A 23,694-nucleotide genomic window follows, 5' to 3' on the forward strand; every position below is an offset into this window, starting at 1 on the left:
AGTCTATGCCCGAAATATGCACAATAAAGAAAAGGCATATACAACACACATGCAAGCACATACACTTTATTTTCAAGAACCAAAAGATCCTTTCAAATAGACCCTTTCATGAAGATGCACATGCTTTCTGGCAACAGAAGTAAAGCATTCAGTCATTGACCCACACTAGCAGAGGTAATAAATGTAGATATTGTCTTGTGTTACTCTCGCTAAAAATGTCTGATGGTTTGTATAGGATAGTCAGAGCCATTAGCCGACTGGCGTGGGCTCTGGAAAGAAGATCTGTGAAAATCCTGTCAAATTTTAACCCTTTGCAAGGCTGCATACTATATATGCAACACCCAGATATATTTTTTGTGCTCAATCCCTGTGAATTAAGTGTGTTATACGTAATTACACGTTTTAATATATTTAACTGTCTAATATTTTTCTCATAAGTGATTCTTTATGTGATAAGTGATACGTGAACCAATATCAGATGGCTACCCAACAAGGCCAACTAGGCTAACCACTAAGTGATGATGTTACGTGACTGTTGAAACATCCACGTTTATGCTGGATCTGCCTCCAAATATGGACAAGCACCATCGCTAGCATAATACAGAAAACCTTGTCCGCTCCTAGAACTCACAGCACTGCGCGTGATTTCTTGACTCAACTCACCTGATCAGCTGTCCCAATGGCTCTATCCCTCCATGAGCTGGATCGGGTATATGGCACCGGCATTAGCTGAAACTGTGCACAGCTGTGGGTCGCTAGCAGGACTGAGAAACACTGCCTAGAGAAATCAACATTACCATCGTCATTGGAGACACATGGGCTATTTATACGACAGCAGGTTTTACATTAAGGATTGCCATAACGTGTCTCTCGGTGTAAACAAAACAATAAAAAAACTGGCCCTTATTTATTATCCATCAGCACAGCAGTTACGGCCAACATCTTCCGTAAAGGTCACAGATTACGTATTAGTTCACTGTTGGGAAACACAGGAACCAGATTGCAGGAGCATTTAACCACATAACTAATAACGTAAAATGACTGAATGAGAGAGGGCAACAGAGAGAACAGGAGGTATTTCCAGCATATTTTCCCAGTCTACTGTTCTGTGTGGACTTGAAATTGGAAATGCAGCTGTTGTAAAAACGAGTTTGCTGATAAAACTGAAACCAGATTTTATATGATCATGTTTCCAGACCTATTATTCCACTCTTACTGTTGAGACTTTTATTTTGAGATTTTTGAAATTTATATAAATTGGCACATCACTATATACAAACTTTAAGGTAAAATATGATAAGGTTACATACAGGACCATATGCTGTTATGTTGTCCTTTATTATTTATTCATCATTGATTAATGTGTTTTATTGTTGTTTTTTCTACATTTTATCTCCATTTTCTACGAAATTTAAAAGGTCAATTACTCAATCCCTATTCTTCTAAACTCCCCCTAGAACTAGCAATCCCAACACAAGGAGGATAAAGCCTCCTTCGACACATGTAATTCCTGTCAACATCTCTTTTCGAACTCGCTGACACGCTTGTAAGAGAGTGCAGCATCCCATCTCCAATATAACAGCTAACAGACACCTGTGCTGACCAACACCACGCTGCCATCAACCCACCCCTGAGAGAGTGGGGCCAACTGTGCTCTCTCTGACTCCGGCTGCTGATGGCAAGCAGCAAGACCAGGGATTCAAACCAGTGACCCTCGATTGATATGTTGGTGATTTGTATGGGTAAATCTTTTTGGTGATGATGTTGCTCATGAAACCGTCTATATCTGGGTGGGCAATGAGGGACGAAACCCAGCACAGTTTGCTGATTCCCCTGCTGTGACAGACGTAAAAACTAAACCTGGCAGTTAACAGGTGAGCTGAATCAGGTGTTCTTGAGCAGGAAAAGTTAGAAAACTGCCGGAATTGCCCACACCTTGCCCATGTACAAAACACTATTGCACACGTATAAACACATTATGCACACACATACCATATATACAAACATTTATATGCAACCTCCCCCCACACACACATAAACAAGAAGGGACATGGTGACACTCACGAGCAACATGCTGACCTAACATACTAACGTAATTAGGTGCAACACAAAGCAGCTTATAAACAAACACACATACAGTACATTCTCAGTTAAAGAGATACAATTTCCTTCCTCACTCACACACACACACACACACACACACACCTGCACTATATAGACAAATTGTTTGCTGCGCCGAAAGCTTACTTACAGAAATGGAGACGCATAAAACAGCAAACACAAGATTGAACCTGCAGCGCTCGATATGTGTGCAGACAGAAAGAGAAGCAATTACACTCTTTCTCCCACTCTCTCACACATACACACACACACACATACACACATGCTAGAACTCAAGGCAGCATGCTGAGTGTACCACAGGTGTGGAAGTGAAAACCTGTTAGTGTGTGCTCTGAGTGAGACAGAGAGAGAGAGAGAGAGAGAGAGAGAGAGAGATGCAGTCTTTTATGAATAATGGATATGTATGCCTATAGACAAATGCTTGCCAAAATTCATATCCCATCTCATCTCTCCAGAGAGACCTTTTTTTTTCTTTTTAGAGGAGAGGAAATGTCTCCTCATATTCAACACACACATCAGGGGGCTAAATCTACCAGCCTCGCAAGCGGGTATGTGTTTCATGACCATGCATATCCAAGCATCTGTGCTCATCTTTCCAAATACAAGCATCCTAAATGTACACAGTATACTCACTGTACATCCAAACATGTGTAGACACCTGCTCATCCACAACTTCCACTGCTTCACTGGACTGTACGCCTCTAGCACGGCATGGGGCATGGTGTCTGCTCTGTATTCAGTTCTTCTTTATGAAGCCTATACAAACTGTGTGTGTGTGTCTAAATGCTAGTGTCAGCAGTGTTAGCTTCTAAAAGTATCTGCATTCACTCATTAGAAGGAGTCTGTAAATATCTACAATTTTTTCATTATTAGAAATGTTGGGGAAATAATTGAACCTATTTTTAGATATTTCTGCTTCAATAATAATAATGTTGACAAGTCATTTGTTCAACATCACGATTGTAGGTTACTTCACTTCTTTCAAGCATCTTCAGGCTTACAACAATCAAAATGGTCTGCCAGCACAGTAAGATCATTTTGTTTCTTTAATTATTATTGAACATAAGTAGATAATAAAACTGTCTGGAAACAGGTGGAATGACTGTATACTTGTAGAATACATGTATCTCAAAATGAGAAATATTATTATCCACATTTAAAGTATCATCTACATTTAGCAACGATGTCATTTCTTTTTACAATACAAAAAAAACATTCATACAGTTCTACAAGCAGTGGCAAATATCCCAGTCTACAGGAAATGCTGCTTACTCTTGAGCAGAAGGCCTCTTGCGTGCCACTCTGCTCCATATGTTGATGGTGTGCAGTTCCCTGTGGAGTGTTCTTACAGAAACTGGCTGTGAAGGACTTGCGTTGACTTAGAAACAATCTAGAATTCTTGAACCTGAAGCAATTTTCATTCACACGCCACGAAACAAGCCAAGCGGCCCCTGTCTGTCAGTTCTTTTTGCAACTGCTGGTACATGTACAACTTGGGAGTGAAGTCATATCAAATGCATTATAAATGTTGAATAGCCTAATTGTCAGGGTGAGATTGTTGTAAGCATGTTGAAAGTCATTTTATCTTGCAGAACTTATTAGTTAAAAACACGAAATAATTATCCAGCAGTGAATGCGAAAACAATCCCTAGATAAAATTATTTAAACCAGTAACATTGCCTATAATAATAATGAAAAAACTCATAACAAGCCCACCACATTTTGAACGTGCACATGCATTCTATTACTAACTATTACAGTGCATCCAACAATAAGGACAACATCTTTCTTCTTTACCTAGTGACAGAAAGCATGGTAGCAGGCAGAAAGGTTTACATACACAAAATTTATACTCTGTCTGATATGGACATGCCCACTTTGTAACTAGATGTTTAATGAGGTTAAGAGCACAAAACCATGTCCCTTTAATGTATCCCTGAACTGCGTCTCATTTACACTTCTACCTGTAGTGGACGCATAGTAACTCCACTGACATGAATCCACCTGGTGGGGATGGTGTAGCACAGCTTAACCATGATTTCAACATGAATGAGTGAGTATGTGTGTGTGTCTGTGTATCAGAGTGTGAGGGCAGTGTTGGCTCTGTGAGTCAGTATTTTTAGCTCAGTCTCAGTGTGAGCTGGACCCTGGGACCCTCTATAGCACATGATTTCAGAAACAGCCCGCCAACATCCGCACTGGACACTGGGCATATGGGCCTGCTCCTCCAGCAGAACCCGCCACCTGTGTGTGCTTGTGCTTTCCTGACTCTGTACATGTGTGTATATGTGTGTGTGTGTGTGTGTGTGAGAGAGAGAGAGAGAGAGAGAAAGAGAGAGAGAGGGAGGAATGCGTGATCTGGACTTATAGGTCTAACCGGTGATGACAGGTGTGGTTGAATCATAGATGGACTCTCTGCCAGCACTCAGTATGTACACACACACACACACACACACACACACACACACACACACGAGAACACACGGAAAAGCCAAGCTGCAGCCAGCAGCTTCCTCTGGGCCATCCTTACCTGAAGGACGACTGCAATCTATTCCACAAATCAGGCTCTCTCTTCTGCTCTCTCACTCCCTCTCTCTCTCTCTCTCTCTCTCTCTCTCTCTCTCTCTCTCTCTCTCTCTCTCTCTGTTCTATCCCTTCTGCTCTTCCCACTTGTGCACTTAAACCATGCAGTGCCAGAGCAGCTCTTCTCCTCTTCCTCTTTGAGTCTTTCCTCTGGTGCCAGGTCTCTCTCGCTCTGTCTTGTTCTCTCTCTCTCTCTCTCTCTCTCTCTCTCTCTCTCTCTCTCTCTCTATCTCTCTCTCTCTCTTTCTCTTTCTCTCTGTCCTGGGTTAGGTAACCTTGTGAAGCCACTGCTGGAATGTCACCTATAAACAGCCTTTGTCTTTCTGGAGCACTCCGGATGCAAACATCTGCCATCCGGCAGAGCAGCCAAGACAAGACACACACACACCCACACACACACAAACAAACTTGACAGGCTTTCACACATGACATATCTTGCATCCATGATGGAGAGAGCGCTTGGTAAACCCCAGGAATCGGCTCACAGTCAACACTCGTAAAGTCTCCCATCTGCTGCTGTATCATCTCCCCCCCACACACACACACAGTCACACACAAGCATGGTTCTGGGCACTTAAAGACGCTCCTACACATAGGTGATTTTCTGGCACCACTTTGTGCAGGTGAATTATACATTAGGATTCCATAAAACTGCTATGTAACTTTCATTAAATTTTAACCAGACATGTTTTGTAGTTAAGCTGGGCCTCATAATTAATATATTCATTGGCTAGAGGGGTTGAGGATGAGGATGTGCATGTACACTCTATGTCCAAAAGTTTGTGGACACCCCTTCCAATAAATGCATTCAGCTACTTTATGTTGCACCCATTGCTGGCACACATACACACACACAGCTTTTCTTGTCCCTGTAGAGAAGTATTGTCAGTAGAAAAGGACTCTCTGGAGCAGATAAACATGAGCCTATTAGCACCATTCCCTAATGCCAGGTGTGGGCTAAAGGGGTATAATTCCCTAGCATTGAGCTGTGGAACTGTGCTCTCTGGAATAGTGGTGTTCCCTCCAGTTTCTTTGGGATGATTTGGGAAGTTTGGGAGGAGGTGGTGGTCATTCAACATCCTGACCTCACTTTTGCTCCTGTCAGCAATCTTCCACAGTCTAGCAGAAACCCTTTCCTGGACAGTAGAGACAGTCTGTCCAGGATAAATGTATTTTTCTTCTTCCTTGATTTCAGAAGAAACTGTGAATAAGCAGGTGTCCAAATACTTCTGTCCATATACTATATGTATGACCACACAGTGGCACAAGGATTGTCTTATCGCTATCCCTCTCTCCTCCTTCCGCCTCCCCCGATTGCCAGTTGCGCTCAGCATAGCGCTGCTTTAACTCAACACTGCCATCTACTGCCATGTCCTGCAGATGAGCACGAGTCGCTCCAAAGGTTCAGTTGGTGTCTTGTTTGCACTAAGCTGGAGGACGCGTTAGAGCAGAGAGACGCAGTGTGTGAGCTGCAGTTAAAGTGTCTGAGTCTGATCCGGCCACGCTGCTGCAGCTCCTTCACTGATTCATTTACTAATTGTTCCATCGATTGTAAAATTAGCATTTGGCCTGTATCTGCGGTCTTCATCAAGATAGAGGACAGATGGAGACTGGGTGATAGAGCAATAAAAAAGGTGTAGAGAGAAGAGAGAGAGAGAGAGAGAGAGAGAGAGAGAGAAAGAGAGAGAAAGCGAATGGGAACAGAAAAGAGAGAGCGATAGGCAGAAAGCAAGAGAAAGAAAAGGGAAGGTGTCAAGCAGGACATGAAGCAGTAAGAGATGAAAAACAGAGAAAAAAAAAGATATAGGTAGAGAGGGAAAAAGAAAAGAGAAAAGCAGCGAGAGAAAGAAAAAAAGGAGATAAAGGCAGAGAGAAAAAGGATGAGAAAAAAAAACAAATATTAGAGAAAGAAAGAAAGAAAGAAGAAAGAGTAAAGCAGAAAGAGAAAGAAAAGCAGTGAGAGAGAGAGGTGGAAAGAGAAACAGGGAGAGAGGGCTAACTAGAAAAGCTGAGAGAGAGAAAGAGAGAGAGAGAAAGAGAGAGAGAGAGAGAGAGAGAGAGAGAGAGAGTGGGGGAGAAGTGTAAAAAAGGGAGGATGAAAGAAAGAAGCTGGAAGAGAGAAGGGCAAGCAGAAAGAGATAAAAAAAACACAGAGAAAGCCAATGAGAGGAGGAACAGAGACAGAGAGAAAGATGGAGGAAAATGAGAGGCTTGGGTGGAGAGCAGGAAAAGAAGGAGGAAGAGAGGAAAGAAAAGCTAGTGTTGTGTCTCTTCTCCTCCATATGTGACATGTTAAAAAAGCTGACGAAGTCCGGAGCAACTCCCAGAGAGTCAGCGCTTTCCTTTAACAGAGAGAGAGAGGCAGAGAGAGAGAGAGAGAGAGAGAGAGAGAGAGAGAGAGGAGAAAAGGGGGCCCTCCTCTCTCCCCCTCTCTCTGAGGCGCAGGCAGAGGGGAGATGGAATTTGACAAGAGAGAAAATTGATTTTCTGGGATGAGATTTAGGTGTGATAGGCAAGCAGAATGAAGGTGAGCGAAGGGGTGGGAGTCATTAACACACAGCCTGCCATCCTGCCATCACCAGCCTGAGGACTGGGGCGGTGCATGTATGTGTGTGCACACGAGTATGTGTGTGTGTGTGTGTGTGTGTGTGTGTGTGTGTGCGTGTGTCAAACAGATTGAATGATTGAGCAAATACAGATAGAAAAACACCAAAGAAAAGAATTTCAGCGTTTCTCTTTGCTGTAGGAACCCGGTCACTAGCAATGTGTGGCTAGCTGCTCGGTGGAGATCTCTCAGTCTAAATGTCACAGAGGAATCATGTGCTCGGTAGCGCCTTCAACTCAAACCTGCCCGCTTTCTATATATATATATATATATATATATATAACCTACAGAGGTTTACACACTGGCACTCTGAAGGCTAATGCCGCTGACAGGTACTGGAAACTCATGCTACCAATAGGCCAATTAAACTGTACTTAAATCACCACACACTCTTCTCAAACCCTGAGCTCTTCCACTAATTTTACTGCTGTAAACAAAGTCATTTACAGTGATTTGCTGTGAAATGCTCTGTTCTAAAGACACTTATCGGTGGTGGCGTCTGCCTCTAAAGGCTACCTCGCCTAGGGAGAAAGAGAAAAACAGAGAGAAAGAGATAGGGGGAGAGAGGGAGAGAGAGGTTGCTAGGTAATGCTGCTGCTCTCTGTCTTGCTTCTTTAGCCCACTGTCTCCTTCGGCTTCTTTCTCATCTTCTTCTTGTTTGCTTTAGTAGCATACTGTCTTTAATTAAAGATTCAGGTTTACAGAAACTTGTGGCTTTGATCAGTCAGTTCAGATTTTTTGGTGGAGCTGGAGAAATCTTCTCACCAGGCTGGCCTTCTGGGCTGCAGCCTTTCTGAACCAAACCCTCCGTATCCATCTACAGGTTGAGGAATTGAGAGATATAAAACACAGGACCCGCTGTACCTCGGACACAGCCTAGGCTTTGGAAGGCAGCTAATATGTTTAACAGAGCGCTGCAGAACGACCATCTCCAGCCTCATATTCGAATGTCCCATTCCACCTTAAATCAGGCCGCAGTGACACTCTGGCATCTGTGCACCAGGTTCATTGGTTTACCCCAGCTGCAGGAGTCAAGAGAACCCACAGTGCCGCATCACAACGCAGCAGCCGGAGCAGTGCCAGAGACCCTCCCCTGTTATCACCTTGCGCCCTGCCTTCACCCTGTATTATGCATTAGCAGATATAATGGCACTATTGATCAAGCAACGAGCAGATGTGTTTACAATAATAATGTACATTTTAGGAGGCTGAAGCCCCCCTAAAACTGCTCCAGCACTGAATGAGGATAGAGAAACGGAGCACTATCATTAAAGAAGCTCTTCCTCAGCTCCCCGGCCCAGATGACTGCCACAGTGAAATTGTGTACGTAGACGCAGTGAGGAAAAGAAACATAGAGAAAAGTGAGCACAGCAGTCATGCGGAGTGTGTCGCGCACTAATTCCTTCCCCTCTCCGTTTCCTGTGGCTGCTTCTTTTGGCCGTTTAGTGAAGTGTCTGTGCTTTTCGCGCCTCTCTTTGTGCTAAAGTTGCTTGGCAGCGGTTGAAAAGGAGCCGAGGCTGGGGAGACGGAGCTGTTGTGACTGACTGGAGCTACCCGAGCCTCCACCAAGCCTGGTGAGCGAGCGAGGGAGGAATGAAACAGCTCTCCCCGGGAAAGAATGGGAAGAAAGAGAAGCTGTCTGCTTTTTTGTCTGTCGCTCGCTGCTCAGCCGAATGGCATTAACTCTTGAATAAAATGAGGCTAGACGCGTTGTGAGGGTTCTTAAAGTTTCAGGCTGAGGGAGAAGTCCTTCTTACCTGGTAACTTTTAACTGCGATTGTGGGGAGATATATATATATATATATATATATGGTTTTTTTTTTGTTTTTTTTTGTTTTTTTCTATCTAACACTCTCTCTCTCTCTCCCTGGCTTCAGCAATAGGCACAGAAAAAACACAACTGAGTGCTGTGGCATTTTGTTAAAGTGCCAATTACCGGCTATTTCCCAACGTCTGCACGGAAAATAATACAGAACAGAGAATCGTAATTGTCGCTCTTTGCAAAGCAAGATTTGCAAGGATTTTCGAACTGCGCAATGATTACGTGCGTTAGAAAACTGCCTCTGGACTGAACTCCGAACTGAACTGACGCTGGAACTACACTTGCACGTCCCTGTACTGACAGTGGATCAGCATCAGTCAACATCAATCAGTAACGCAGGGCATTACATGGCCATTTGTTTGTCATGTGGTTCCTGTGGTTCTTGGATTTGACGGACATTGTGTAGGACATGCACTTCACTTTTTTGTTTGTTTGCTTTCTACATTACCATTCTGCTTCTTTCCTCTGACTGAAAAGTTCTCACACACACAGATCATACCTAATCTGCACGTTTAAACGAGACCACCACCTTCAACATGGGATTGTAGTCAGTGACATATCTGTGATCGTATGGGATCGTAAGTGTTACCCATGAATTGCGGGTGATCAATAGCGATATAACAGGTCCAGTAAAGATGTTCACACACCATGGAGCCTGCACTGCTAGTTGTTGTTGTGCTAGTTGTGGTAGGCAAAAAGGGAAGATCATATGAATAGAGAGGTTTCTAGTTTACATTAGAAGGAATGAGCTAGGAGTATATTGAAGTGAAGAACAGGGCAGGGATGTTGTGTTGTGGGGTGTGGACATAGGCATAGGATTTCTTCCATTTACAATCTGTTTTATTGGCACTGCACTGTCCATTTCATAGCAGAATGCGGCTTGTTGACATTTGTCTTTTCTTTTTCTCTCTCCAGCAATGAACCTGTTGGGGCTGAATTGGCAGCTGAAGCCCGTGGACGGTCCCATGCTCAACCATGGCCTGGGCACTGGCCTGCCTGGCAACGGAGAAGAGGCAGCAGTGCCCCCTGGAGGCAGAGGTAGGCCATGTAACTTCTGAAGCTGGAGCTCCACAGAGTCTCTATATCTACTGAGCTTTGTCATCAGTCACAAAGCAAAGCTTTTAAGTGGTCATTCAGTAGAAGTAACCTCAGGAAATTTGTCAACGGCGAGGGACATAAAAGAACGAGGAATGAACTGACTGGACCATAAAGACCCTCTGATGTTCTGATATGGGGCTTGGACTTACCCTGCCTTTATCTGACAAGCTGACAAAACCGTTCATATCTCCCCTGGTTAACTTACTCTGCTCTCTGCTACTCTCATACTGAATCACAGCTCAGTTTTAGTGCCGTCATGCCGAAACCTCTGTTTTTAAGTTATTTTGTTTTGATGTTTTTAACACCATTTAGAAAGTCCAGCTGTGTTTTGGACCAGCAGGTTTTGTTCAGAAAATGATTCATATTCATGTTGCACTAACCTACAGAATGCTTTCTCCTATAAAGCTATATACGTACACATGGTTTTATGATACCGGAGCTAGCATGGCCCACACATACATACTCACCACTGTCACACACTGTTTCAAATGCACTATGATTAAAGCAAGAAATTTTCATGTTTCTTGTATTTCTGTGGATATTTAATTCTTTCTGCAGCTCCAGTACGTCTGTCTGCAGGCTGTGCGAGAGGAACAGTAGTGCGTAATATTGTATTATTGCAGTATACTGTGGACACAGTACGCATGTAATAATCCCACACTATTAATATCGCTTCACAGTCTCTTATGTCTTTTATAAGATTTCTTCTGACGCACACAGAAAGACCTCAGAGTCTGCCGGAACACCATACACATTCAGTACAATAACACATACACAACGGAAGGGTTTTTTTGTGTGTTGTTGGTGGCTTTTAAGCAGCCCATGTGTGACTGTGAACAGTGATGCATAAATGTTGCAATGATACAAAATTAAAATAAAGGTTTTGGCAAATTTATGAAAAAAAGTTACTTTAAGTTTGGGCACCTAAAGTAAACATAGCCTCTGTAGCAGAATCAGAAAACACCACATTTTCAGCTAATTATAAAGTAGTAACACTAGTAGTACACTTTTTGTACCAACTACAAAACTTAATTCTTCAATTTTCCCCCCACATTTTTTGCAGAAGACCTCTAGTTCTGAGATATGGGTTTTGGGTTATCTTGTTCTATGATGGAACTGTAAGAGCTACTCCTGAAGCTTCAGTTTGTGTCACTTGCGTTAGTCAATAATTGATTTAGAGATATATTGAGGATCATTATCCTGTTGTACAAACTGTGCTCTTTTAAGCTTCAGCCTTTTAAGCAGCAGAAGGTTTGACATTTGCATCCGGGATTTGCTGGTATTTTGAGGAATCCATTCTTTTCTCCACCCGTACAATATTGCTAATACCACTGATATAGCACATCCCTAAAGCATGATAGGCCCACCCCTATGCTTTACGGTTGACAAGGTGTTCTTATCATGACATGTAGTTACTTTTTTTCTCCAAACATACCTACCTGTGTGATTGTGGACACAGAGTTTGATTTCACTGGTCATCGGGCCACAGCATTTGTGAGTGTGAGTGGAATGATGCACCTTTTCGAGTCAGCTAAACTTTCATGCAGGTTATTGTCAGTTATTAAGGGGTTTTCATTTATCTTACCAGTATGTAAGCAGTTCACTCTGAGAATCTGATGATTTTGATTTTCTTGTGTTTTATGTTTGATCAGCTACAGAGGCTGTGTTTACTGGTTCTCAATAAAAAATGACTTTTGCTTAAGACTATATATAGAATCTTTAAAATGGCTAAATTTGCTTAAAATGTATCCGACAGCTCAATACGCAATGCAACTCCAAACAAGCATTCATAGATCTTTCATATGCTCAGATTAGTATTATTATTATTATAGGGTTATTCACTCATTTTTTTCACTACTCTCTCTCTCTCCCTCTTGCTCCTGTTCATTGTGTCCCTTCCGGTTTCACAGTATCGCACTTACTCTCTCACACGCTCACAGCCAGCAGCTGTCCTTGACTATGACATATTTTCTCCCTACCTGAAGGACAACTTGATCAGCTTCCTCTGAACCTACAGCAGGGACCAGACACTTTTCTACTGACTGCAACTTTTCTCCTCCCCTACCTTTCTTTTTCTTTTTTTCTGTCATAGTGATGAAGCGATTCATTTGTTTTCTTGATGCATCATTTATTATCCTGCCTTATATAACTTTGTAATAAAGTAATAATACTGAATCACCTGCTCAGATGCTCAAACTAATCACAACGTATTAACAAAATAAACAGGTCTAAACATACGACCTACCAGTGCTGTGTAATCAGTAAATACTGCAATTCTCTTCTGACTTCAGCACCTTCACACCATGGACAGCTCCGGCATTGTCCAGTACAGCCGCCACCCTTAAGGCTCTAACTATATAATGTTAGATGGATGGAAACTTTTCCTTAGTTTTACTGTAGGAAAGTACCACGACAGAAGCAAATCCCTATTATCTAAAAAAATTCACTATATGGACAAAAGTATTGGGACACCTACACACAACAACATTTTTTACAAATGTTTATAAAGGTAGACTCAATGGCTAGGTGCCTAAATGTAATCCTGTGGAAATTAGTCTGAATGAAACACCTGAAATCAATGATTAAGAGTTGTGTCCCAATACTTATACTATATAGTTTCGTGTACATTACACTTAAGTGTTATTGAAAATTTTCCTTGTATCTGAAGGACCATTTAACAAGGCAAACACATTCATTCAACTATAAACCCATAATGACTCTAATTATAAGTGACATTTGAATGCCTGGCTAAAGTGTTTCTCTAGGTCAGTGAAACATTTTTTTTACAGCTAGTTCTTCTACATAGCACCAAAAATGGGGTCCATTATCGTATAGGACCCTTTTTGAGTTATATTTGTTGCGATAGTACAGTAGTTCATAAAGTAGCGTGAATCAGAGAATCGAATCACTGAGTCAGATCACTCTTTAGTGTGTTGAGTCAATTCAAATTCAAAAAACAAGTTTTGGATCTACTAAAAACAAAACCAATGAATTGTGAATCGAATCAATTCACTGCACTTTTCTGCAGCTGTGAACACAAATGGTTATAGTTTACACACTCCTACAAGAATGAGTGTGTGATGAGTTTGAAGTGTTCTCCTCTCCTCTTAAAGTGTGGACTGGTATAACGCTCTCCATGTGAAGAGCTTGAAATCCCCACCTTTTAACATGGTGACTTCATCTCTACTCTCAGCCAAGTGTATGCACTTTAGGCATATGCATTATAAGCTGTGTGCTCTGGTGATCACTTCTGCTGTTTAACAGTGCATCAGTTCGTCTGCAGTACAATACACTGTGCCTTTGTTAACTTAAGACGTGTTTCTCTGTGCTTGGGCTAATCTTCTCTTTGTTGCCCGATTCTCTAGCCCCTCTCTAGTTCCTCTAATACATTGGCAGGTTTTTCTATGCCACCTAATGATTCTATGTTGTCTGTCTGTATGATCTCTATGCTCAGGTTAAGCTTTGCTTTGTTGCTCTGTGCTGTGTTATGTGTTGTATGTCATTGTTCTGCCTTCTTTATGCCTCCTTTTAAGTTTTTATGCAATGGGACTCTAGAGTACCTCTGTTGCCTGTATATCTGCCCTGTTTAAGTTCTTTCTCGATGCTCAGGTTGGCCTTTGTTGTGCTATGCTCTCTATTCTACTTTTCTCTAAGCTCTAACTAATCTGTGCTGCATGTCTCTGTTCTCTGGTATGTCTATGGTTGTGTATGTTCCCTGTGTTACAGTTCTTTTATGCTATTTGATTGTGCTCTAACTAATGAACGTTTCCCGGGGAGATACTAGTTTCTATTGTTTCAGCAGCAGAGCCACCCAGCTTTCCCAGAGGAGCATCATTTTCTCCTCTCCGTCGCTCCCTTTCTCGGCCCGCTCTGCACTCCTGTGTGTTAATGAGTGGGGGGCTGCGCTCCTCTCCTGCGACGGCCACTTCCTCCTGATTGTGTTTTCATTGTTCTTCATTTCCTCACCATTTTTCACGGCTTTACTCTGTCAGGGCAGTGGTCTCCAGCGTCGAACTGACCTGATTACAGGAGGACTGTGGGGGTTGTGTGTGTATTTGTGTGTGTGTGTGTGTGTGTGTGTGTGTGTGTGTGTGTGTGTGTGTATGTGTATGCTTGTACGCGCCTCCACCACAGAAAAGCAAGAAGAGGGAGAGAGACAGAGAGAGTGAGAAAGAGTGAGAAAGAGGCCGCCTCACACTGCATCCACTTACGCCCAGCCATCGCCGGCAGCAACACAAAGAGCGATGGAGAGAAAGACAGAGAGAAGGGGAGAGAGAGTGAGAGAGAGAAAGAGACAGAAAAGCAAGCAAGAGGGTTTTCCATTAAATCAGAAGTGGATAACAGCATGTGTGATTAGGAGGGTAAACAGGGCCTGTGTTCTGTTGACGTGCGCTACAGGCTACAGGCTGGAGAACACACAAGCTCTCGCAGTGCTGGAGCTCTCTTTAAAGCTTTTAGGAGACTCTGAGGAGAAAAGATGAGGGTGAGAGATGGATAGAGAGATAGATAGCTACAACAGTGAGTTATTGACGTGGTCCCTATTCCCTGCTTTTCCCAGCTGGGACTGCTAGCAGAGGCCCGGTTCCCTGTGGGTACTTCAGTGAATCAAGCATTACTATATTTCTGTGCTTTCTATACTTATATTATTCCTCTGTTCCTCTCTGAGCTGTGTATCACACAGCCACACAGACAGTCCATCCAAATACCTGTTGACCCCTACAAGCCAGGAGAGATTACTGCCATTTTGCTAGACCATTTAAATGTAAATTTTTCTGTTGATACAGACATGTTCAGTTCAATAGCTCATTTCAATAATGTGATACACTATATGCCCAAATGTTTGTGGACACCCCTCATAATGAATGCATTCAGCTACCTTAAGGGCCAGAGAGGTATAAAGCCCCCCAGCATTGATCTGTGGAGTGGTGGAACTGTTATCTCTGGAATGATGGTGATCCACTTAGTACTTCTGGGATGAATTGAGGAGTTAGGGGTGAGGTAGGGTGTTAATCATCCAACATCCTTCCAACCTCACTAACCCTCTTATTGCTGAATGCAATCAAATCCTCAAAGCAGTGCTCCAAAATCTCATTAATTTCTGGACAGTGGAGACTGGAGTTATTGGAGTTACTCCACCAAAGCAGGATAAACACTTTTTTAATACCTGTGTTCCAATACTTTTGCCCATGTAGTGTATGAGTATTTGCACTGTCAGAAATAGAGAAATAGTTCATGTGAAATTACGCCATGCTTTTGTAATCACCACCTATAAGATCTAACAGTTAACACCTAATGGTTTGATGTTGGCTCTTTATTACAAATTCATCTTGCTATCTTGATATCTGACAATGCCTGTGAGGGATCAACACACATCCCCTCTGAGATACACTTCTGATATGCATGAGATCAAGCTGGGCTCTGATGAAACTGTGTGTAGATCCTTTCTGCCATGTGTAATACTAGAACAGTGCAACTCTAAATCTTATGGAGGTGCCTTCCAGGCCTTATCCTCTCCCGCTTTGACTCTCTGACAGTTAACACTCTTTTCGTTTTCTCTGTACATTTAGTAGTGAGGAGAATTGGTGAAACTGCAAACATCCAGTAGTGGGAAGCAGCACTTTGTCTGTCGGATCATATAGATTGTTTTGTTTCTGAACACCACAGAGAATGCCTGCTCTGTTTTTCTGTATTTTCTGTTTGACTGACAGAACAGCTTAAATTTGTTCAATAATACAGGAGATAACTATCCTCCCTTCCTCAGGGCCGTGGGCGTTTCGGAACAGCAGCATAGACACAGGCGACTTGGAGGTGGGCCGGCGTGTGACTCAGGAGGTTCCACCAGGAGTATTCTGGAGGTCCCTGCTCCATCTCAGCCAGCCACAGTTTCTCAAGTTTAACATATCGCTGGGCAAAGACGCTCTTTTCGGGGTCTATATCCGCAAAGGCCTGCCCCCATCCCATGCACAGGTAAGTTGCTTCTCAGGCTTGATCCTGGAGTACCCCCCCCCTCCCTTCGTGCATGTTTTGGTGTTTTCTCTGCTTTTCTCTGATGTAGCTAACTAGCTAATTAAGTCCATTTAGTAGTAGGCCTATGCACAGTTTTTGGGATTCTCATGTAGGTACACCTGACCCTCAGTGCGCAAAACGTATCTTCAGGTTATGAATGAGTTTAGGAATTCAGGAAGTTAACAATGAACTCATAAAATTCCATCAACCTAAATCTGTCATTACTCGTACCATAATGGTGTCATCTATAGATCCAAATCCGAGAATAGTGTCACCTCTGTATTATTTCTGTCTCCCTCTCTCTCTCTCTCTCTCTCGCTCTCTCTCTCTCTGTAGTATGACTACATGGAGCGCTTGGACGGCAAGGAGAAATGGAGTGTGGTGGAATCTCCACGCGAGAGACGCAGTATTCAGACGGTGGTGCTGAACGAAGCTGTGTTTGTGCAGTATCTGGACCCAGGGACATGGCATCTGGCCTTTTACAATGACGGCAAGGAGAAAGAGTCTGTGTCCTTCAGCACAGCAGTACTGGGTCAGTCAGTTTCTCCTGCTCTCACCCACTCACCAACTCACTCACTTTCAGTTCCTCCCTCTCTCCCCGGCTCTTCCATTAATGCATCCCCCACTGGTCTGCAAATTCACTTGAAGTTGTTTTCCACTTGTGTTTGGAGGGTGTGGAGAGAATTGAATATTAGCAGAAAAACACAAGAGAGGCGGAGGATTGAGTCAGAGGAAGTGAATCATTTGCTCTTCTCCTTGCTTCCACCCCTCTCTCCTTTCCTTTTTCTGCTCTCCTCCTGAAAGAGATTGAATGCAGAGGAAAAACAGAGGCAGGGTCTAGAACACAGCTGAAGATCTGGGACACTGAGGATATCTGAACTGTCAGATCACAACTGACAGTTTAAAGCATCGAAAGTCTGAAAGATAGTTGAGGATCTTAAACAGTAAGATTTAGAACACTAATGGTCTGAAACACAACTGAGATATTTTGAATACACTTGACAATCTACAACACATCTTAGGATCGGAACTGAGAATTCAGTACACCAAAGATTTAGAACACAGCTGAAGATCTACAGCACAGCTGAGATCTAGATCACTGTGGGTGTATAACACAGCTGAGATTCTAAAACAGTGAATAGGGAAAACAAAAGAATAAGAAGGCTAAGACACTTCACCTGATCCATCTAATCATTGCATTGAGAAGTTTATTATTATCTGAAATAAATGCATTAGGGTTTGGGTAGGAGCTGAAACCCTCAGTCCTTGGTGTCCACTGGTCCTCTAGAATGTCTACTGGATTCTGGAGCATCGCTGTAAGGATTTCATTGCATTCAGCAACAAGAGCATTAGCAAGGTCAGGATGTTAGATGTTCTCCACGCCACCCCTACCTCATCCCCTACTCCCTAGCTCCTCCCTGAAGTATTGGATGGAGCACCAGCATTTCAGAAAACACAGTTCCCCTGCTCCACAGCTCAGTGCTGGAGGGCTTTATACCCCTCTAGCCCATGGCTGGTTTTAGGCATGGTGTCAATAGTTTCATGTTAATCTGCTCCTGAGAGTTCTGTTCTATTGGGAGTACTTCTTTACAGAGACTATACTAGCTGTGTGTGTGCATTTGCACTGTGTCAGCAATAGATGCAACTTAAAATAGCTTAATGCATCCATTATAAGGGGTGTCTACAAACATCTGGATATATAGTGTTTCAGGGTGTGGATGGAACTGCTGTAAAAACTATTGTAGACAGTAGCTGGGGAGAGATGCAGTGCCAGGCTGAATAAATAAGGGAGAGAGGTAAAAGGTGAGTCTGGAGAAAAAGGGAGTTGAAGAGAGCAGATATACATTAGCACATCATCTTTTACAATGCAACCAAAGTACATGGCACAAAAGTCTATTCCTCTTTTAGATGTGAAGCATGTTATGAAACCAACTCAGTCACGCTCTCCTTTAGCTGGCACATGTACCTGTGTTCTGTACTTCTGTAACTTCTAGCATCCTAGCTGGTCAAAGTTTGCTCAGCTGAACTGGTGCATAATCCTCCTACAAACATTAATTTCGCCCAGATAACAGATTACATTTTACAGTGTCAATATTAAGCATTCAGTAAGGATCTGTAAATAACCTGTAAGGTTAGCTAATGGAATGAATATGTCTAGGCTAATGGATTGCAAAACTAGGCTAACAGGGCCTGGCAGAGCCCCAGCTTTGCTCTGGAAGAATGGAGCACGACACCAGGGCCTTGTTTTTTTTTTTTTGTTTTTTTTTTTATTTAAAGCATTCCCAGGAAAGAAAATGAAGAATACTTTACAGCCGTTTAACTTGAGTGAGATGAGCACCTTGCACATACTGAAATATTACGAATATTCACACATGAAGAGGTAACTGTAATAAGATGATATCACACCAATTAACTTTATGCACATCAACTGTGCTAATGTTCATGGCTAATTAAATGCTTTTGTAGTTGCTTGAATTGGTTGTATCAATAATAATGCAGGGCCCTAGAGAGCGAGCGAGAGAGATGAAGAGAAGAAGGGAGGGAGGGAGAGAGATAGACGAGAGGAGCTGAATGATGTTTTCAGCCCTGAACTTTTTCATATTGCCCTTGGGGACGAAGACAGACACACTCCAGACTCATCAGCCCTCAGACCACTGTCACAATAAAGTATGGTCAGCCTCCAGTATTAGACACATATGCTATGGAACATTATGCTATATGCTATAAATATGCCTTATTTATGGTAACACTTTACTCAAGCCCTGTTTGATAAGCATGTCACTGTGGATGCCATATGCTGTCATGAGTTGCTATGATGGATAATGTACATTAATATACATCAAAAATACCTGTTATGCTCACTTCTGTCAGTTTTTCCCTTTTTTTGGCATTACCAGTTAACCCACCCATTTGTAACTCGTTAGGAGGGTAAGGACTTAATATCTCCTCCAACACATGTGAAGCCATGCTACCGCCTCTTTTTAAAATGCTGCCTAAGGCATCGCCGAGCGACATGCTTGGAGGAAGGAACCAAGTTCCCAGCTCTGCCACACCAGCTAACAGACACCTGTGCCGACCAACATCTCTTTGAAAGAGAAGAGGGGAGAGAGCGCTATCTACCCAACTGGACAGAGCAGTTGTTCTCCCTCTGACTCTTGCCCGCTGTTGGCAAAAGTGCCATGGCTCGTGACCCCCAGGCCATAGTAGAAGCACATTAGACTGCTGAGCCACTCTAGTAATGATGACATTGTTACATTAAAGGTGCCAAAGAATCTTTAGAGTATTTATTAAAAACTTGGTTATAATGCCTCTAGGCTTTTTTACGCTTTCAGCTCTTCTTTTATTGACTGTTTTATAGCAGCAGCTGAACCCGCATATTATAGGATAGTTTTACAACTGTAACAAAAACACCGTTATTATATTATTTCCTGGATAGTGTTGCTGTCCTCTCATGTGTCTGAGGAGACTGTAGCCGGTTAGCTTTTAATCTGGTTTCCTTTGTTTCCCCTGGTTTAGCTTTTTCGAGTCTTACAGTGAAAAAGAAGCCACTGAGGTAGTCAGTCCAGTTTGTTTTTGAGGGAGTGGGTGTTGGAGAGAAGAGATAGTACAAGCCACTTGGCTAGTGTTAGCTTCTAGCATTGCATGGATCCTTGTTTACCCCTCGCTTTTGCTTCATTGCTTGCCGAGTTTAGGATCCCTCCTGTGGACACTGGCACAGAAAAAGCAGCAAACACAAGGTCTGATTTATGTTAAGTCTCATAACATCACATTTACGTGTTTTGCTAGACAGCTTTGACAGGGACTTTCACTAATGGGCTGGGTGTATGCAAATTTTGGGGGGTAAAAATTATGAGTCATAACTGTAATGAAAAGTCTTTGGGGTTTTGGAATTGGACATTTTTTCATCCTCCGTTTTTGAAGGGCATGGCAGTGTTTGATGTTCACAGTATGTCCTTAAGTTCCGTGGACCAAACTCTCATCGTTCAATTATGTAAAGGAAAATACAGTTTGACATTCTAGGCTATGACCCTAGGGACATAAAAGGGGCATAAACACTCAGCTCATGACCTCTGCAATGACATATTAATGGCATGGCATCTCCTAATACTATTTGCATTATGACTGCATTTCGTCATTTTTCGCTCCATCCTTACTCTGTAAACTATGAGAATATCTTAAACCCTCCTCATCTCACAAGACAAAAGAAACCATGTTCCTCAGATTATTTGTTGTTTTTTACTCATGTATATTAGCCTGCCTGCGATTGTATAGGAAAGCAAACGCTGACAACTGTTTATGTATTCCTTCTCTTCCTGATGGGCAAACTATCATGCTATAGTTTAGCAAAATCACAGAGAGCGTCTCTCACATTTTGTCCATTAAAAGGTAATTGCTGGCTGACGGGTCTGATTAAGAAGAGACAGACCACAACGGCAGAATGACTGGCAGTCGTTCGAAGCACTATAATTTCGCCGCAATCTAGTTTATATAGTTTGCACACATAACATTGATGATTCAGGATTCAAGGATTTGGACTTGTATTGACTGTGGTTGTAATGCTGTCCAGGTTCCCTTAAATCTACATGACAGGTCTTTGAAACGTATTAAACTATAATTAACAGCTGTTGCTTAAATGCTTATTTTTATTTAGCGAAAATGCTGCTTTCAACATTACCACGCCTGATACATCACCCTCAGTCTGCTATGATTAATCAAAGCTTGATGAATCATCATTCCCTGTTGTGAATTGGTGAGGATTTCAAAGTAATACCCATGTAAGGCTCATTTTACAATGAGATGCATGTTAAGGGCCCATCGGAGGTGCACATAAGCATCCTTGATAAACAGAATTAGAAATGGGTTTCCCTGCCTAGTAGGTTCCCCTCAGGCATAGACAGATGAAGGCCAGAAGAAATGGGACAGGGCCTGAGGGGGGAGGGAGGTAGAGATGAACGACAGAAGGACGAGTGTAATAGCCAGTTCCCTCCGTGCAGCAATACCGCTTTCAGTTGTCGCTTTTCGTCAGAGCCATCGTTTTTCTCACACAAGGTGTCCTCCCTCTTGCAGACTCTGTGCAAGAGTGCCCGCGGAATTGCCATGGCAATGGCGAGTGCGTGTCAGGAGTGTGTCACTGTTTCCCCGGCTTCCATGGCATGGACTGCTCGAAAGGTAGGCGACCCTCCAATTACTTGCTGCCCTCTGTCTCTCTCATACACACACTCACACAGACAGATGAGCTCCTACACTCCCTTGTTACATGCAGTAGTCAAAGAGAAGAATGAAGAGAGAGTGTCCAGCAGTTGTGTAATAGACTCGGATAATGGATTAAGCAGTAGTCTATGAGAAAAAGGGGGGCATAGAGTAAAACTTCACATTTAGGAATAGTAAGGATCCACAATATGGGCAAAATAACATGGCACAATGCCACTTTCTCTTAGAGTAATGATACTAAAACTGAGCACCAATTGATTACTGATACATATCTGATATATATATATATATATATATATATATATATATATATATATATATATATATATATATATATATATCACTACTAAAAGACAAACTAGCGTTATGCCACCATAACAATATACATACTTCCAGGTGGATAACACTATTGTGCTGCATTCCAGTGGTGTGGATTTAATCGAAAAACCAGTTTCCCACCAGTAAGCACCACATGCACCAGCATGAACTGGTCAAGCTGTGACGTACACTTTTTTCAACATGGCCGAACAGTTAATCAGCGGTGAAATATTCAATAATGTACAAGTTGTACAGTAATTCTAATAGTTACATCATTTTAAACAGCTACAATTAATGAACATTATTTTGTATAAAAAGTATATCATGTATTTATATTTATTATACAAAAGTATATAATGTATTTATTAAAAATATACATATACAAAAACGCAACAGCTTCCATGTTTTTTCCCACACTGAATCACACGAACGCAACCAAGTTAGTTGAACAAGAAACTTACCACCTAACAGGCACTTGAAGGCACAGCTAGTTCTGGATTGACACGACTGGAAAAATAATAAATAATACAGTTGGGCTACATTTGCCATTAGAGCCAACACAGCAAGATTTTACACATTTCAGGCAGTGTTTTTGTCAGTGGTATCCTATGGCCAAAATGTGTTTTACTTCTCAGACAGGGTATTTCTGTACTGCTGAAATTACTAGCGCCCCCTGGAAACAGCCTAAAATTCTTTTACCATTGTGGTTCAATCAGTTTCATCCATATTTATCACTACTTAAAATCAGCTGCTTTGATGTAGAGTGAATGTGAGTTATCCACACAGAGGTGCCACCAGCCTGTAAAGAGAACTGTAAAGTCCGTTCATTACTTGGTGTTACAAAGGCACTGGCCCATGAGTTTATCCAGCCATTATGGGGGCTGTGCAAGTGAGAGAAAATGTAGGGCTCTTATCTACTATGTCTCTTTGCTATTTGTACACACAAAACCACCATGCTAGCACAAGCTTGTCCAGCAAACCCACACATTTTATTGCATTATGTGTGAAAAAAGGCTGGAAATAAGGCATTTTGTTCAGGATCGTGGATCTATTGGTCCGTATGCATGTGTGTGCGCGCACGCATGTGTGTGTGCGCATGTGCAGAGCCGGGGGCCATTAGGCGTCTCAAAGGCATTTGGATGATGGATGTGGGTTCATGCAAGCCAATATCTTCCATTGTTCACCTGGGAGGCTTGTGATTAATAGTTTAGTTACCTCACTGTTAGATTACATTTTGTTTCATTAGAGTTTTCTTCAACTTAGCCCTGCTGCCACCTACACCTCCATTCTGAGTGCTGGCCTCCCTTCTCTTTCTCTGTCTGTCCATCCCTATGTCTGTCTCTGCCACGCTCTTCCTTTCCACGTGTGTCTTTGCATGGGTGCGTGCGCGCGTGCCGTTAGCGCTGAATGTTATTGCACGCTTCTTTCACCCCGAGGAATCTTCTGAAAAAAAAAAAAAAAAAGAGTTGCAGATAACACCAGCGAGGGGCTCTCAGCAGTATGTCTGTCGTTCAGGCTGCAGGGAGGGTTATGGGTAATGTAGTCCAGGGGGAACGCTCTGATTGGGCCTTGAGGCCTGAGGTGAATCCGCCACAGCCAGCTGTCGTTAGATGGAGCTGAGGGACTTGTTTGAGCAGCATTTCTTAAAGTAAACTGCAAATGCAAGTTGCCAGCGGCATCCGTCTCAACAACACTTGTAAACAACCTGGTGGACTGCTGAGTGTTGGGTGTGTCTGTAAATGTGTGTGTGTGTGTGTGTGTATGTGTGTATGACATCGGGGGCTGTTTGAGAAGAAGGGGTTCACTCAGTATGGTTTTAGACTTATGATCGAGTGGAAAAGCAATGAGCGCATCTGTTTTCACATCCCTCCACTCATTCATCACGTCTCATTAATGAGCACATACACACACACACACACACACACACACA

At 42.6% G+C, this 23,694-nt stretch overlaps 1 protein-coding gene across 8 annotated transcripts in view; it reads left to right on the plus strand.

Annotated features, from left to right (window-relative positions):
• The window catches only part of tenm2a (teneurin transmembrane protein 2a), a 667,726-nt gene that overhangs the window by 607,235 nt on the left and 36,797 nt on the right, over positions 1-23,694 (plus strand). For all 8 annotated transcript variants that reach the window (XM_072664035.1, XM_072664037.1, XM_072664038.1 and 5 more), the window contains 4 exons: positions 10,047-10,169; positions 15,991-16,196; positions 16,572-16,767; positions 21,303-21,404. In XM_072664035.1, coding sequence (XP_072520136.1) covers positions 10,047-10,169; positions 15,991-16,196; positions 16,572-16,767; positions 21,303-21,404 — 627 coding nt within the window. The remainder of the gene's footprint in view (positions 1-10,046; positions 10,170-15,990; positions 16,197-16,571; positions 16,768-21,302; positions 21,405-23,694) is intronic.

This window comes from Salminus brasiliensis, chromosome 19 (genome assembly GCF_030463535.1).
Source record: "Salminus brasiliensis chromosome 19, fSalBra1.hap2, whole genome shotgun sequence".
In the NCBI taxonomy this organism is placed as follows: Eukaryota; Metazoa; Chordata; class Actinopteri; order Characiformes; family Bryconidae; genus Salminus; species Salminus brasiliensis.